This window comes from Myodes glareolus, chromosome 23 (assembly GCF_982192425.1).
Source record: "Myodes glareolus chromosome 23, mMyoGla1.1, whole genome shotgun sequence".
In the NCBI taxonomy this organism is placed as follows: domain Eukaryota; kingdom Metazoa; phylum Chordata; class Mammalia; order Rodentia; family Cricetidae; genus Myodes; species Myodes glareolus.
In genome coordinates, this window is record NC_142048.1 from 50,518,250 (window position 1) to 50,535,322 (window position 17,073).

General features: G+C 44.0%; 2 protein-coding genes across 7 annotated transcripts in view; one reads left to right on the forward strand and one right to left on the reverse strand.

Annotated features, from left to right (window-relative positions):
- The window catches only part of Mcph1 (microcephalin 1), a 194,206-nt gene that overhangs the window by 87,377 nt on the left and 89,756 nt on the right, over positions 1 to 17,073 (reverse strand). The window lies entirely within an intron of this gene.
- Angpt2 (angiopoietin 2) overlaps positions 1 to 17,073 on the forward strand; it is a 48,101-nt gene that overhangs the window by 24,996 nt on the left and 6,032 nt on the right. Inside the window, exons 2-7 of the mRNA XM_048456283.3 lie at positions 778 to 933; positions 4,166 to 4,287; positions 7,331 to 7,563; positions 9,938 to 10,068; positions 14,991 to 15,092; positions 16,175 to 16,341. Coding sequence (XP_048312240.1) covers positions 778 to 933; positions 4,166 to 4,287; positions 7,331 to 7,563; positions 9,938 to 10,068; positions 14,991 to 15,092; positions 16,175 to 16,341 — 911 coding nt within the window. The remainder of the gene's footprint in view (positions 1 to 777; positions 934 to 4,165; positions 4,288 to 7,330; positions 7,564 to 9,937; positions 10,069 to 14,990; positions 15,093 to 16,174; positions 16,342 to 17,073) is intronic.

Consider the following 17,073-nt stretch of genomic DNA (forward strand, 5'->3'; position numbering starts at 1 on the left):
TTCATAGATGACCAGAGAGCTTTAGGCCATGTCACACTGTTGGAGTCTGCAACTGAGGAACAGCAAGGAATGCCTGTCAGCTAAACAGAGAGCTTGTGTGGAAGGTGGGAAATGGATGGACAGGGCAGTGCACAGAGCAAACAACAGTGGGAACAGCAGAGTAAAGAGTGCAAATCCATGGACCGCACAGCACCCACCAGGACCCACGACACGAGTCTGCCTAACAAGGACACCCTTGAGCACTCAGAGAGGAACTCTACTCCTCCCACACTACTTTCTTACTCTTTACAGCAGAAGTGGGTCATCGCTGGTCAATGTGTTCGGAAGAGCTTTGATGACTGACCCAATGACCCGCCATAGAGACCTTCAGATTTAAAGACAGGTGCTAGACTCCGCTTCATATTCAGTTTAGCATAAAAACACTCTTCTTTGTACAAAAAGAATAAAAATAATTTTTGTCCCTAAGCTATAGATTGGGTCAATTAATAGCTCGCATCATCAGATTGCCATTTTAAAAAGGAAAATGATTTTTTGAGCACCAAGGAACACACACACAATGATGTAGGAGCACAGCCTTATTTTTGAGGTGCTCGACTGAGCCATTGGAGACGCTAACTTACATACAAGGAAGTCGATGTTCAAAGGGCCAAGTGCTAAGCAGCTGAGTCTTCCCATCACCCTAAATACGGTGTTTTAGACAAGAGGCAAGGGACAAATACTTAGGAACCAGGACTCTAGCCGCTTAACTAATGACTGTCCATCCCATCTCCTTCCTAGTTGGAGAACTACATTCAGGACAACATGAAGAAGGAGATGGTGGAGATCCAACAGAATGTGGTGCAGAACCAGACGGCTGTGATGATAGAGATCGGAACAAGCCTGCTGAATCAGACAGCGGCCCAAACTCGGAAACTGACTGATGTGGAAGCCCAAGTAAGTGACAGACAAAACCCCCTGGTACAGCAGCCAGCAGACCACATGCCTGTGGCTGGCTGTGTAGAGGAATGGTGGAAAGGTACAGACACTGGCTGTGGAGAAAGGCGGTGGCTACAGAACTGAGAAATTTAGGGACAGTTACAGTTAGCAACTGGGGCTATGGGGTCCCCTAGCAATATGCACAGCTTAATATGCTAATATAAATGCTCCTTCACTTCATTGGCCTCCTCTACACTCCAGATATTATTTTTCATTTCCAAGTTTTTCTGCTTTGTATATCTGAGAAACAGAAGCCATGAAGCAGACAGTGGGAAACCTTGCTCTTAAATCTAACCCTGAAGTTGAGATAACTGTTAACCAAGTGTGTATCATCATGCTCTAAGATATACCAATTCTTTACAAAATTCACAGAGGGCCTCACTGTAAACCACCCCCATATTCAGTGCCCCACCTGCTGCTGTAACTAAGAGGACCAACTGCTAGACCTCAGCACAAGACAGCATGAATCCCAGAAGAGGAACCACTGGCCTCTCACGCCCCGAGACACTGCTAGCATGGTGACATTGTCTTTCAGAGTCTTTCTAAAAAATGTTTATGGAGAGATAACAGAAGATCAAAAACTTCTATAAAAAAAAATCAGAGTAAGGAATTTATTTGGTTATCATCCTTCAACAATATCAGGCATTCAGGAACAATATAAGGAACACACATTTTCCCCAGATCACAATTATAGATTTAATCCTCCTTGCTAATACATGCTAACATGACGAGATATAGTAGTTTAAAAAGAAACAGTGCATCTATTTAAAAACCCAATTGATAAAATAACAGTAATGGTTAAGTCATATTCTGCAGCTTTTGACAGTAACTCTGGGGGATGCCAGACTCTTCCAAAACATCCTTAATCACAGCAGAGCATTTCTTGCTTTTTTTTTTTCTGATACAACCAAAAAATAACATCAGAACACAGAACAACTATGCAAACCTTTGTGACATCCGGTGTAAGATCACAGGATTTAAAAAATGCCACCACAAAGTTAGACATCCTATGACTGAGGCTAACAGGAAAACAGGCCAGGGATGGAGAGAAAACAGCTGCAGAGTCCAAATAAACACATCAGCACGGGTGAGCCCCAGGAAGGACACGGAGAGCTGACTGAGGCTCTCTGTCCCATTGACAGCAGCTGTTGGGCACTGACGGCTGGTAGTATGGAACAGGTTCCATAACATACAAATATTTCTGGTTAGATGCACAACTCTTCTAGACTGGGGATATTAGACAACCATACGTAGCTGGAGGTGAGGTCTGACAGCCATTACCTGACCTGGACAGCATGCTAACTCAGAACCTTGAGATCTGTTAACTATACGACCCCTTTGGAGAGCTGACATGATGGTCGGTGATATGTTCCAGAGGGTAAAGGCACTTGCCACATAAGCATGAACACCCCAGTTTGATGTAGTGGTGCCCATCCATAAGGTCAGTGCTCCTAAAGCACAAAGGGACGCAGAGAAAGAGCTCCCTAGATGATGTGGGTTGACTAGCCTTTCGCATACATCACAACAGAAGCAAGATGAACCCTGCCTCAATAAAGCAGAAGGAGAGAACCAAGTCCGAATGGTGTCCTCTGACCACCACACGCGTGCCATGACACGTGCGCGTCTCCACATATATACTCCCCTTTTACACATACATGTGTCATTCCTGTATCAAGAGGATTCTACTGGCATCTTTCTCTGCCTCCCCAAAACTGTCCTCATTCCATAATTCTCATGGATCAAAGGGGAGACCCAATTGTGCCATTCTTGAATGACTAAACTGGTACTGAATGTCTGAAGAGAGAAAACAGAGGCCAAAGCTGCTGACGGCACTGTAACCACAGGCCAGTCCTCTGCTCATTTCCAGAAGCGTTCTGCTCTGACCTCAGTCAGGCTTGACAAGGACCAGACATGCCCGGCACCTGCATGGTGAGACAGGCCAGGGCTGTGCTGATGACAAGGACCCCCACAAACAATGATTCTTTTTCAAGGTCCCTGGTTGCTGGGCAACAATTCAGACTTCCATTAACAGGTGATATCACATCCTGAGTGACACCACACAAGGATGTGAGTAGTCGATTCTTCCTGCTGGGAGGCAGCCAGGCACCAAAGAGCCCACACAATGGCCAACGCTGGCTTCCACTGGATAGTGAGATTTCATTATTCCCTAATTGGTCAGAAAGACTTTTAAATGAGGAACAAGAAAAATAGAACAGAAGAAAGAAAAGGCTTAACAAGTGGGCACAAGCTGGGAGGCGGCAGGCTGGCGTGAGCTTCCACCACCGCACAGGAGGCGTGTGGCTGTCCTTGTCCGCTCACAGAAATTTTTGAGCAGAGGAAAATTATTTAAAATAAAATTATTAGATTTATTTAGTTTGCATGCATGCATGCACGAATGCATGGGGTGTGTGTGTTTGCACACCCGCGGTGTATGTGTATGTATATGTGTGTAGGTCAAAAAACAATTTGCAGGAGTTTGCTCTATCCTGCATAGTGAACTTGGGTCATCTGGCTTGGTGGCAAGTACCTTTCCTCGCTGAGACATTTAGCTAGGTTGTGGCAATTTTTTATTCCTTTATAAGTTTTGATCTATAAAGTGGTTATTTAATATCACCATTTGTTTTGTTATATAAAACAATAAAATGTTAAGGAAGGAGAAACATAATATATGATTTGATACTAGCTGCTTTCCAGAGCTGTTACTCGTTTACTATGAAAAGACTTAATAGATAATGCAGTTAGGTGTGTTTCATGACACCTAAATCTTTATGGGCATAAAAAAAGTGCCAGGCCCGGATGGGGTGGAGTACACTAGGCCCATCCCTCACTGAGGAGCTACTGGCAGTTAGCAGCTGCTGGGGCAGGGAGACTATACTTTTCTTTGGGCACTAGAAGATCTCCGGCGCTGCATCAGATGGCCCCACACAAACTCATATGGACTTGGTTGGTTATTAAAAAAAAAAAAAAAAGTTGGGTGGAGGCTGTGTTTGCGGGGAGAGTTGGAAGATGGAAATGGAGGCTTAGATATGATCATGTTTTATGGCATAAGACAAAAGAAACTCACGTGTCAAAACAAGACAGCTGAGTTAATGGATAATATGTCTTCTGATCAGTTTGATGACTGAATCAAGAAAGGGCATTTATTGTACTAATCAAGACGGTAGGCAGTAATTCTCTTTGTTATGTGCAGGTTCTAAACCAGACGACAAGACTCGAATTGCAGCTTCTCCAACATTCTATTTCCACCAACAAATTGGAAAAGCAGATTTTGGACCAGACCAGTGAAATAAACAAACTACAAGATAAGAACAGGTACTCATGCTATAAAATACTTGAGATTCAGAATTGTACCCTTTCCATATACACAGCCTACCCACGACTATAAGCTTATCTCCCCCTAGATAATGCCTGGAACATATACAGGTCACAGGCTCTGAGAACTAGAGGCAAGGAGAATTTAGAGAAAATTTCTGACCCGACCCAATACTTCTGATTAGTTTTGAATTTTGTTTTTCATTCTGGCCCTTTAAAGACTTGGAAGGAATCTTTCAAAATTTCCTCAACATATGCAGTTTAATCTACACAAAACACTAGTGGGGCTAAGAAGTAACACAGTCCGAGGCCTTTAATATCAGCCTCACTACACTTCTTGGCCTTTGGGAGTTCTCACTATGTAATTACAGTTTGCCTGAAACTTAGCATGGAGACCAGGCTAGCCTGCTTTCCTAGTGTTGGGATTAAAGGCATGCACTGCCATGTTTGCTGGGGACCTTGTTTATTGTGAGATGAAGCACACCAGAAAAGCTGGAAATGAGCATCTGTTTCATTGTGCATTACTTTCTTTTTAAAACCAACGGTGAGGTCCAGTGAGGTGGCTCAGCAGGACAAAGTACATGCCAGACAAGCCTGACAACCTGAGTTCAATTCCCAGACATACACAAAGGTGGAAGGAGAGAACCAACTCCACAAAACTGTCCAAGGAGTTCCATATGCCACAGTGGCATGCACCCACTGTCTCCACACTTGCTTGCTTACTCGTTCATATGCACCAGTAAATATGTTCAAAAGCTTATGATGAAGTAAAAGGAAAAGGTAATGTGAAATATAGTTGTGCCGATATTTAAAATAAGTATTTAAAAATCTCAACATAATCTATATGAGAGTAAACTGTTTTCATCTATTGGGGGCCACCAGGGAGTAGCTTTACAATCTATGTGGTGCTCACTTCTTTGTTTTCAGCTGAGACTGTGTCTGACATGGAGAGTGTCAGTCTTTATCCAGAAGGGATGGACATGGGCTCGCCACATCCTCAGTGTTAATGAAAACCTAAGCTGCAGTTATTCTTCTTGTTCTCTGAGTAGCCAGGTAGACCCTATCTTTTATTTATGAGCTTGAAAAGTAAATAGAGTTTTTTTCTTACTGGAACAGTTTTCTTTCCTATTTGAAATTTCCCTATTGCATGGTAAGAAATGAGAACTTGAGATGCTAACTGAGACGCTGCAATCTTAGCTTCCCTTGGCGAGGTTCCTGGGGATGCTGGTGGGAACTCTGACTTGCTGTAAGCACCCTGCCTCTCAAAGAGGCAGCACTGCTCAGTTTGTTGAACATGCTCTGGTACTGATGACTGCTTCTTCCTGAGGCTTCAGAATCAGTCAATATGCTCACAATGCCACCCAGTGTCTTCTCTGTAAACTCTCCCATCATCCAGGATGCATAGGGGATTGGATCTATAATCCACTTTGGATATCACCTCCATCAATACACAAGTCCCCTATATAAGATGGGGAATAGCCTTCATAATCCTCCTCTATGTTTAGATTGTTCCTAGGATGCTTACAGAGAACACCTCGCATGATGTAACAGCTGTGCTCACTAGGATGCTGTACTATCTAGGGAGCAATAAAAAAAAGAGGGGGTGTACAACTTTAGCCTGGGTGCACCCTTCCCCAATAATTTCAATCCAGTGCTCCTGACTCCACACAATCAATGCTGTGGCTATGAAGGGTTAACTATTTACCCTCAATGTTTGCCTTTTTCCTAGACAAGTCCGACTATTGTTCCTTATTTTATAGCCACTGTTGGAATAAACTTCGGTACACAAAGTCAGCTGCTCAGAGAACTGCTTTGAAATACATAGAAGCTTAGACTATATTTTAAAATTCATTCCAGGATTTGGTGAGATTTCTTTATAAACCAAGTTGTTTTTATTTTTTCTCCTACAGTGAACGTGTTTCCAACCACAGTGTAGCTGTGGCTTCTCGTAATTCTTGCTTAAACAACCCCTTGCCTTCCAGCCCTAATTTAAACCCTTACATTTCCCTCAGTTTAACTGACCTGGGTCAATAAATAATGTGCCTTTTCAATAATTAAAATCATTTTTTGAGTTTATATTTAAATCTTGAGGTTTCTCAATAAAAGCACCTTGCCACACACCTACCAAAGTGAAATTTTCTATGACTCACACCAACAGCGCTCCACAACTCGCACTGCTAAAAATCTACCTGAGGGCCCTGTGTCGGGCTGCTTTCCCAGGGACGGGTACACAAAGGTTGATTTCCCATAAAAAAATGAAAACAAAGACCGTCAATAATGAGAACCACACGGAAGGAACAAGAATCTTATAAATTAGTTGCACAAATTGTCTTCTCTTTTGTTACAAATATGGGATGGAATAATAAAGTTTCCTCATCAAATACATCACAAATTTCCTTGATGACGTCAGATCTCTCGATGGGTGTTTCCTGTCTTCAGTTCTGACCAGCCTAAGATTTTAAAGAATTTGATGGGGAAAAAAATGTGATATTTCATATCCCACAAATGATTTCTCAACAGTCTTCAAAAATTTCTTCTAAATAAAATTGCTTTCTTTATAGATTTAAGCAAAACTAAAAACACTTATCAGGATCAACATGTCTCCCCAAATCACCACCATGGCACCTTTAGATTCACTGGCAGAAGTTAGATCTACTTTGCGGTCTTCATTTTATCTCTCTCTCTTATTCTAAAACTAACTCTGGGGCCGAGTGGCCATGCAGGTAAAGGGCTCCGCCATGAAGCACAGAGCCACTGTGTACACGGGTACAGAAGGCCCCGGGTTAGTTAGTCACCTCACTGGCCATAGCAGCTACCACAAGCCTTTACTGCAGGAGTCTGTACCTGGAAGGAGTTCATGATCTTGAACCATTACCATTCACATAATCCTATGCACTTGGAATTGTTTTCTCATGTTTAATATTACAGGAAAAAGTTCCAGTTAAAAATCAGTATACTCTTAACTGAACCTATGAGCGGTAATGCATCTTTATAAATTAAGACTAGAAAGAACTATAAAACAATAAAACACCTTTGCTGTTAGCTTCCTAGAAAAGAAAGTGCTGGCCATGGAGGATAAGCATAGTGTGCAGCTGCAGTCCATGAAAGAGCAGAAGGACCAGCTCCAGGTGCTGGTGTCCAAGCAGAGCTCAGTCATCGATGAGCTGGAGAAGAAGCTGGTGACAGCCACGGTGAACAACTCAGTCCTTCAGAAGCAGCAGCACGACCTGATGGAGACGGTCAACAGCCTGCTGACCATGATGTCAACCCCGAACTGTGAGTAGACCTCCTTACTCCCAATGACTTATGGTTAGCGGACCCTCAAAATTCCAACAGGATCTCTCTTAGGTATTTCATCCAGTAGTACAAGACTCTCAGCAGAGGGCAAAGCGCAGAGGAGGGGCAAAGAATGAGAAAGGCATGCATTACACTAATTATCATGAAACAGTAACTCCAGTGTGTGTGTGCATATTCATGTATGTGCATATTCATGTATGTGTGCATATTCATGTGTGTGCATATTCATGTATGTGCATATTCATGGGCACATGCATTCACGTGCGTCTAAGCTAGTGGTTCTCAACCTTCCTGATGCTGTGACCCTTTAATACAGTTCCTCATGGTGTGATGATCCCCAATCATAAAATTATTTTGGTTGCTACTTCATAACTGTAATTTTGCTACTATCACAACTCATGATATAGATATCTGTGTTTCCCAATAACCTTAAGTTACTCCATTAAGGGGTTATTTGACCCTCAAAGAGGTTGTGACCCACAGATTCAGAACTGTTGATGTAGAGGTGGTGTTGTTCCTCAGGTGCCGTTCATGATGTCTTTAGGGAGTCTCCCACAGGAACCTGCAGCACAGAGTAGGCGAGGCTCACCAGGCAGGGAGCTGCAGGGATCTCCTCCCCTCCACCTCCCTAGCGCTGAGATTATAGGTGTGCGACCATGTCTGGCTTTGTTTTGGATGTGAGTTCTAGAGATCAGCCTCCAGTCCTCACACCTGCAAAGTAAACCTTTATCAACAGCGATCACTCCAACCCTCAAAGACAGTTCTGATTCAAGGCTGCAAGGTTCTCATCTTGAGTTAGTTCCCTCATCAGTCAACCGGAGGAGGCTGGCAAGCTATTAAGCTATAGCGAATGCTTCTTTCTTTGGCTTTCAAATGGGAAAACTGCCCTGGGCCCATAGGAAGGCTAGAGACACAGGTGAGAGCCCCCTGCTCCCTGTCATTGATGTATGGTTGGTACCATGGCAGCACCAGCTCCTATCTCTTTCCATTCCTTTAAACATATTTAGCCTTCTTCATTGCCAATTTTTACTTGTTAGATTCTTTTACATACTGAGGGGTGGAGGGGGGAGATAATCTGCAGTCATTAGTTAAAGATGGGACACACCATTCTTCTTTGTAGTGTTTTTCTGTAGGATTTCTTTTCTAACTGAATTTGACTTTATTCATACTGTGGTTTATTTCACGATGTTGCCTCAGTTGGTGCTTGGCAGGTAGAAATGGCAGGTGGGGAAAGAATGGGAAGTTGAAACAACTACGGCAGAATTAAAACCTGAAGGAATTTTGTAAGCCTGAAGGTTTGGACTTGAAGAATTTAAACACACAGATAAATAGGCATTGTGCTCCCACAGATGTGCAGGCTATTATGCCACATCTACTGCACCCCCAAAGGACACTAAGTATGCTCATTCAATATTGGATGTATGTGTGGACGTGGTGCCTGTGGAGGCACATGTGTGTGCACTCCTGTACATGCAGGGAAAGGCCCGGAGAAGATGCTGAGTGGCAGAGTCTCTCACTGCACCAGAGCTAGGCTAACAAGCTATAGAAATCCTTCCATCTCCTGTCCCCAAGCACTGGGGTTTCAGGTGTGTGTCGCCACACTGGGGATTTTATATGAGTGCTAGGATCTGAACTTCAGTTCTCAGGCTTGCTCAGCAAATACTCTGACCTAACTTGGAGTCCTCTCTTCAGCCTTCCATTTAATACTCTAAAAAAAGATTAAAGACTTAGCCTCAGACACACAAAGAATGGCCAGTGTGTACATTCTGACTTCAGTGAGACAATCAGCAAAAGGGATCTGGGGTTGATGGTAGAGGAATCGCTGTTTCAGGGGCGCCCTCCCTTTCTTCTTTTACAATGTTTGCTCAAGACTAGTCAAGAAGGGTTTTTTAAGGAGTGGTTTATGACAGCTCATTATGAAGTACCCACATTACACATAGTTATGACAGCTCATTATGAAGTACCCACATTACACATAGTTGGCTTTAAAAGAGAGTAAGAAGCCACCTGGCAAGGTGGCTCAGTGGGTAAAGGAGCTTCCACCAAAAAAACCTGTGTTAGATTCCTAGGACTATCATGGTAGAAGGAAAACTGACTCCTGCAGATTGTCCTCTGACTGCCATAGCCACACAATGGCACATCTGTGAGCACATCTATGTGTACACACACAAATAAATATATTTGAGCTAATTGTACTAATTTTCCAAAGTGACAGAAAAACATGCTTCAAGAGTAACTCTGGGGCAAGTACAGTCTGTCCCACTTACACGAGAACAAATGACTAAGTATTGAATAACAGGCTTCTCTCCATTCACAAACGCCACTGAAATGCCCCGCTGCTTTTTAAACACAGCTAAGAGCTCTGCTGCTGTTCCCAAAGAAGAGCAAAGCGCCTTCAAAGACTGTGCGGAAGTCTTCAAGTCAGGCCTTAGCACCAGTGGCATCTACACGCTGACCTTTCCCAACTCCACAGAGGAGATCAAGGTAAGAAAGGATGCCTTACAGCAGCCATGGGGGCTCCCCTGAGTCAATGAAAAGGCCAAGGAACTCCTGAGCACCCATTCCTCGTGCCCTTCCCAGGCACACAGTGAGGGCTCTGCTGTTGCTGGGTACAGAGCAGGGATGCTGAGCATGGCCTGCAGCTCTACCTCCCTCTGTAAGCATGTCTTGCTAAAATGATGAGTACAGTCGGATATTCCCCACCCCACCCCCGACTCCAGGTGCTGGCATCACTTCATTCATTTTAATGAATATCTCTTCCCCAAACTGAAGTTGGATTAGCCAGAGTCTGTCCTTTAACCACCTCCCTAAGCAATAGTTGCACGCCTTTCTGGAGGAACGCACTGAGAACACACCTAACGCAACTGTTCTGAAGGGACTAACTTGCACACACTTCCCTTCTTGTCACAAACTGCAGAAAGATGTGCACTTAGCAGCCAAAGTTGAATAAAGTCAGTCACTTTTTCTGAGGCAGGAGGATTCCTTGAGCCCAGAAGTTCAAGGTTAGCTTGATAACTGAGACCTTTTTTAAACACAATGCCGAAACAAAAGTACTTTCACTGCTTTGAAAGACGTCTTTGGCACTACTGGTTACCTTTCCTTTACACTGCGTGTGGGCTGAGCAGAGCCACAGTATCAGCCCCGTTAGCATCAGGCTGCTTCACACCAGGACCTGCTCACAGGGTCCCCAGGAAGCTCAGGGCTCCACAGCTCATGTCGGAAGACTATGACCCCAATCAATGCAGTCCAGAAGTCCTGAGCACACTGTCCATGGGTGCAATTCTTTTTCCTCTCATATGGGGGAGTTCAGTTCAGTACCTGTTCTATCTGTGGAAAGCATTCGGAACCCCAGCCCTGTCCAGCAGGGCAGGTTAACTAACACACAGGCAGACCAGGCCATCCATAAGCAGTCTGGTATACTGATGTACCCTGAATAAGCCCAGGTAGATGGTATTTCAGATAATCACTTCCTGTAACTTCCCTGAGAAGTCTGACAAGGTAAAGCGACATTGCCCAAGAATCAGTGCGAAGGGTTATGTGAATGCTGTACATGCCCCTTGTTGTCAGGTATGCTTGCATCTACAAGTCAGAGCAGCTACGTCCTGAGCCAGCATCACTTCAGAAAGTGCATGGGATGCTGTGTAAAAACAGAAATTTCAGAGGCTCCTGGAAGCAGTATCTTTTTTAACTTAGTATTATCTTCAGAATTTAGCACACTATTAAAGAAAAATACAAGCATTTAAGTGTTTAAAAATGTAGAATTTGAAACAGTAACATACACTTCGATTATGAATTGAAAAGTAAATACTGTACTATTTAGGATAATACTTTGCAAAGAAATCTCTCTAATTCATTCATCCTGCTTTAAACCAACCTTGGAAATCAGTTAATGTCCCTAGTGGCCTAGAAGCAGAGCACCAGGAGGAGGAAGGAAACTGTGCAGCTTGCTGCAGATGAAAAACCAGTAACCCCAGGCTGAGCATCTCCACCGGCTCTGCTATGCAGCTTGCAAGACAGTTCTTTGCATTCTGGTGTCTGTCACCAGATATCTGCCTGCTCTTGGCCTGGTAATAATGGAGACAGGAGCACCCAGAATGGACAGAGGCTAGGAGGGCACTGTGAACACTGGAACCACACTGTCACAAGTCACACTACTCTTGGGAAGCTTTTCTGGATTAGTGCCGTTTCCTGCCAAACACCATGCTACCCTCACAGTTTGACAGGGACAAGGATGGAAAGAGCCAGCACTTTGGGTTATGTGTCTAGGCCATGCTTAGACACAGACTTATATTCCTCTTAGATATTCTCAGTGAGACTAGGTCTCTTTACACAGTAGGGGACACACCCGGTCTATGGGTGGTGTGATGGCCTGGTGGGTGAATGCTGTCCAAGCCTGGTAGCCTGAGTGTGGTTCCTAGATCAAAGGATGGCAGGAGAGAACCAACTCTCAGAAGTCATCCTCTGACTTCCACTTGTTGCATGCTTCCTCTCCACACAGAGACACGCATAGAGAGACAGACCGACACACACACACACACACACACACACACACACACACACACACACACACACATACACACACGTGCACAGGTTGTACATATGCTAATAACATAAAGATTTAAAAAATTAAAATAACTGAGCTGAATTGTGCTGTTACCTGCAAACGTCCTTTCAAACTTGGAGTCCAATAAATGACAATGTGACCTTGTGTTGCTGACCTGTCACCCCACCTAGCATTGTATGACAGACAAAGCGTAACGCCAGAAATAGCCCTGAACAAAATAATACATGGAGCCTGCACAGAGGTCACAGCAGACACGGTCATATAATTCAAAGGAAATAATGCTCACATCAAAGGCTTTAGGACTGCAACTTTACATTTGATTCATTTAACTAATTTAAGGGATGAGTACACTTCACATTTACATTAGGTTTTCATGTATGTAAGACACACAAGGCAAAAGGGCATCCGTGAGAAGCACAGGCACATGCTTTGCTACTTAGAAGCACAATTGCTTCCTTCCCCAGATTTCTTAGGATAAGACTCCTGATGCTCATGGATGTCTGCTATTTATTCATTCCAGCACGGCCTGAAGCTGGAGCACAGCACTTAACTCAAGCATCACTGCTGAAAAGCTTTAGGCTCTGGGTCCTCGTGCCAGGCCCAGGCATGCAAATCAAAAGCAGTAAGCGCCTCCAGGTTTGTTGTAACGGAAGCGGGCATGTCTTGACTCAGATCTTGGTCTGATCCTTGTCATAACTATCCCCGAGCATCTCCTGGCTATGTGGATACTCTACTAGAATACTATCTCTTGCACAAATTTCACAGCCCAGTGAACCATGATTCTCTGTTTTCCACAGTGCTTTGTTCTTCATTTCTTAAAAATCTGGACAAAGTATTAAGAGAATGTTCTAGTAACTTTGTCATGGTCACTAATGGAGTCAAAGGCAAGAAAAACATGGTTCGTGTAATTTATTTATGTACTAGCAGTGACCCTCAAAGTTGAGAGTTATGCTTCTGACTCCCACAGGGCAAAATGGTCCTTAAAGCAGGAAAGACACTTCTTTAAATACCACCCATCAACTACCTCCATTGTAATGATTCTGATACCACGGAATCAGATGTTATTAGAACAGGGGTGGGCTCACTACAAACATTTCTTCCCATCTATCAACATGCTACTCAGGATGCTGGGCAGTTAACTTCTGTGTATAACCACTCAGTCCTTACCCTAGTGTAGCTTGTTCATCAGTGTGTTAAGGAGTTTTAAGAAGAAATGTTGACACAATGGTACAGTACTGGTCAGTTGGTTGATTGCAGGCAAATAAGATGGAGGACCTCATGCACTGACTTCAGCGTGGATCTGGGCTAAAGGGCTTTTTGTCTGTTGACAAAAGGTTCATGTTTTTCTGCTTCGGGCAGCATGAGCATGATGTCACGGAAAAGAGATGATGGCAGGAATTGGAAAGACATGCTCAAATCCTACTCACCACTACCAGCCGGGTAACTGACCAGATGAATCGGTGTTAAATCAACCATGTTCAGAGTTTGCAGTGGTAGTGAAAATGCAAGGGACACATGGCAGATCTGACAAACTGCATGCAAGGGACACAAATGACAGTGGCTAATTAACAAACACAGCATCAGTACATGGCGGTAACTGGGGGTTCCTTCAGCAGACCCATATGTATTTGCATGATTTCACTGAGGAAGTAATCTCCTTATAAGTAAATACAACTTTGTTTCACCCCAAGTGTCAGTGGGGCAGGCGACATGAGCTCAGAGTCTTCATGGAGAGCTAGAATGGTGCTGGGCAGACACCTCAACGAAGCATCCACTGACAGTCTCAAGGTCCATGAATGACAGGGGTGAACAACATGGATTCCTGGGAGCTTAGCTCTTTGTAGGCAATACGAACAAACAGGATGAGAGGCTCTCATGACTCTTTTAGCTCTCTTCCCTAGGATCCTAACTCACAAATATAGAGCAGTTATATTTAGGCTAACCCTAGCAAAATGGTCTCCTTAGTATGCAAAGACCAAGACACTCAACAAAGAAAGAATATTCATAACTGGTTGTGAACCTTACTATTCATACCATGTGTGCTGTAGGGAAATTATTTTATTTTCTGGAAAACTTTTGTTTTTGGTACTACTGTAATCTTATAATTGAAAAATATTATAATCTTATTTTCAAGGGTTTTTAATTATACAATAAAACTCCAGCTGAGTTGAAATTAAGCATGCAAGTCCAAAGAATTTTGTGTTCTGGACAAAATTTTTTAAGACCACTGAGGCAGTTTAAAAGCAGAAATAAAATACTGGGGAAAAATGCCACAGGCAGCAAGGGATGTGTGCAGAAGCCTAAATGCAAACCCTGGTGTCGGTGCTGCCTAGCCAAGCTGGGTCACATGGTGCTGGTACTCCAGAACCCCCAGGCCCTCATGGGCAGAAATCCACCAATAAACTGGCATTTTCTGCACACAGTGGAATTCCCACAGCTCTAAAGCATGAGAATGTGACGAGAGGTTGGTATCTGTAGTGTCAGAGCAGTAACTGTACAGCATGAGTGTAGCTGGGGGTGAGGGTTGTCAACACTGTGAACACAAGTCTCTGGTTTTCTACGTGTAGCAGATGTGGGATATAAGGGGAATCTGCCAGTCTCCTGATCACAAGGAGTCACTCCCCAAAACAACTCTGGGGTGGGACTCTTTAATCAGAGCCCACGACGAGGCGTACACTTTTCACCCGTGTGTCATGTTACCCTGCTCCGTGTTGACCGTCACCATTCTAAACGCTTCCAGTACACTCTAAGAATCTGACAATTTACCCCACGAGTTACCACAAAGCCCCCTCAGAACAACGGCCTGGCTCATCATGTGATGACTGTGTGTTTTTTCCTGTAGGCCTACTGTGATATGGACACTAGTGGAGGTGGGTGGACAGTCATCCAGCACCGGGAAGACGGTACCGTTGATTTCCAGAGAACGTGGAAAGAATATAAAGAGGTAAGGAGGCACGCTAAGCCACCATGAAAAAATACTTTCCCCCCAAATAACTGAAATATAAAACAAAGAACCCTGGGCAAGCTGCTCTTTTGGAGGCTTAATGTCTTAATGGCATAATTAATTAATAATTAATTGCAGAAATGTCACTATTATAGTTACATCCCAGGGTGCCTAGCTGAGTTGAGCTATTACAATTATATGTCTGCTCATGGTCATGTCAGTGGCTTTAAATATTCTAACAGCAGATTCCTTCTGAGAACAGCTCAGTTCCTTAAATCTGACTTTTTTAAAATTTATTTTTATTTTATGTTCATTTGTGTTTTGTCTGCATGTATGTCTGTGCAAGGGTGTCAGACCCTGGGACTGTAGTTACAGATATGTGTAAGCAGCCACATGGGTACTGAGAATTGAACCTGGGTCCTTTGGAAGAGCAGCTAGTACTCTCTAGACTTGACCTTTAAAAATCTGTTTCCTGAGCCAGGCAGTGGTGGTGCACACCATTAATCCCAGTACTCAGGAGGCAGAGGCAGGTGGTTCTCTGTGAGTTTGAGACCAGCCTGATTTACAAATCAAGTTCCAGGATAGGCTCCAAAGCCACAGAGAAATCCTGTCTTGAAAAACCAACAACAAAAATCTATTTCCTGAGCTGGGGACATGATCCACGCATCAAACGCTTGTTATGTAAGTGTGGTTACCTAAGTTTGAATCCTCAGAACCATATAGAGCTTGGACATGGTGACTTTCACCTGTAATCCCAGGCCAAAAGAAGAGACAAAGACAAGTGAGTCCCCAGAACCCAGTGGGCCAGCTAGCCTTGTATGTGCAGTGGTGAATGAGAAACAAAGTGGAAGGCTAGAGCTAACACCCGAGGTGTTGATGACGTCCACAAACACACTGTGGTACACATTCACCCCGTTCTCTCTGTTTCTCTGTCTCTCTCTTTCAAAGTTAATTAAAATCTTCCCTGTGTATCAGACCTTACATTTCTAGTAGGGAGTAGCATCTGCTGATTGCATGATAAGCGGATGGATTCCAGACACAAAGAACAACCAGCAGGCTAACTGAAGTGCTCTTGGCCGCAGGGGTTTGGGAGCCCTCTGGGAGAGTACTGGCTGGGGAACGAGTTTGTCTCACAGCTGACCAACCGGCAGCGCTATGTGCTGAAGATCCAGCTGAAGGACTGGGAAGGCAACGAGGCACACTCGCTGTATGAGCACTTCTACCTCTCCAGTGAAGAGTTCAACTACAGGTAAGGAAGATGTCACTGGGAAAAATTCAGAAACTAAGAGCCACGCTCATCCAAACAAGATGCAGGACTGCTCCACATTGAACTGCGCTCTCTTAGAGGCACTGCACACTTCTTTAGCTTTAAAAATTCTAGCATGGTTATTTAAAAACTCACTAGTGCAGCACTTGTCTAGCACGGGCAAGACCCATAAGTCAGTTCCTAGGATTGCAAAGTAAGGAGACAGATGAGAGATAGACACAGGACAGGCTTCTAACCGTGGTCAAACAACATGTAAGAAACCGTTAGGGTAGTTTTGCAGCTGTTGCTTTCCTGTGTGTGCATGGCAGACAGCACGCAATTCAGAGCCCCATGTAGAATTAGGGAGCATGAAATAGCCCTTTGATATATATTTTGTATAACAGCAGACATGCTGTTTTCTTCCCAAAGGAATTAACTTAGCCCCTCACCCCCTTTTTTTAAAAGTTTAAACAGTTGTGTTCGATTCCAAATTAACGAGCAGAAAGCACACCTGAGTCACAGTGCCTCCTTAGCTTTTGGGCTCTCCCCCTCCCCTATCTGATGACAGTGACCAAATGTTCCAAGGGCATGGGCAACCCTGACTACACACTCTTTGGCTGTAAAGCATGGTTAGGAGGAGATCAGAAAGGACTTGGTTTCCTGTGTGGACAACCAGAACCACGCATGAGGTTGTGGCGTCAGTGTGTACAGTGTGCTCTCAAATCCAGGTTCCAC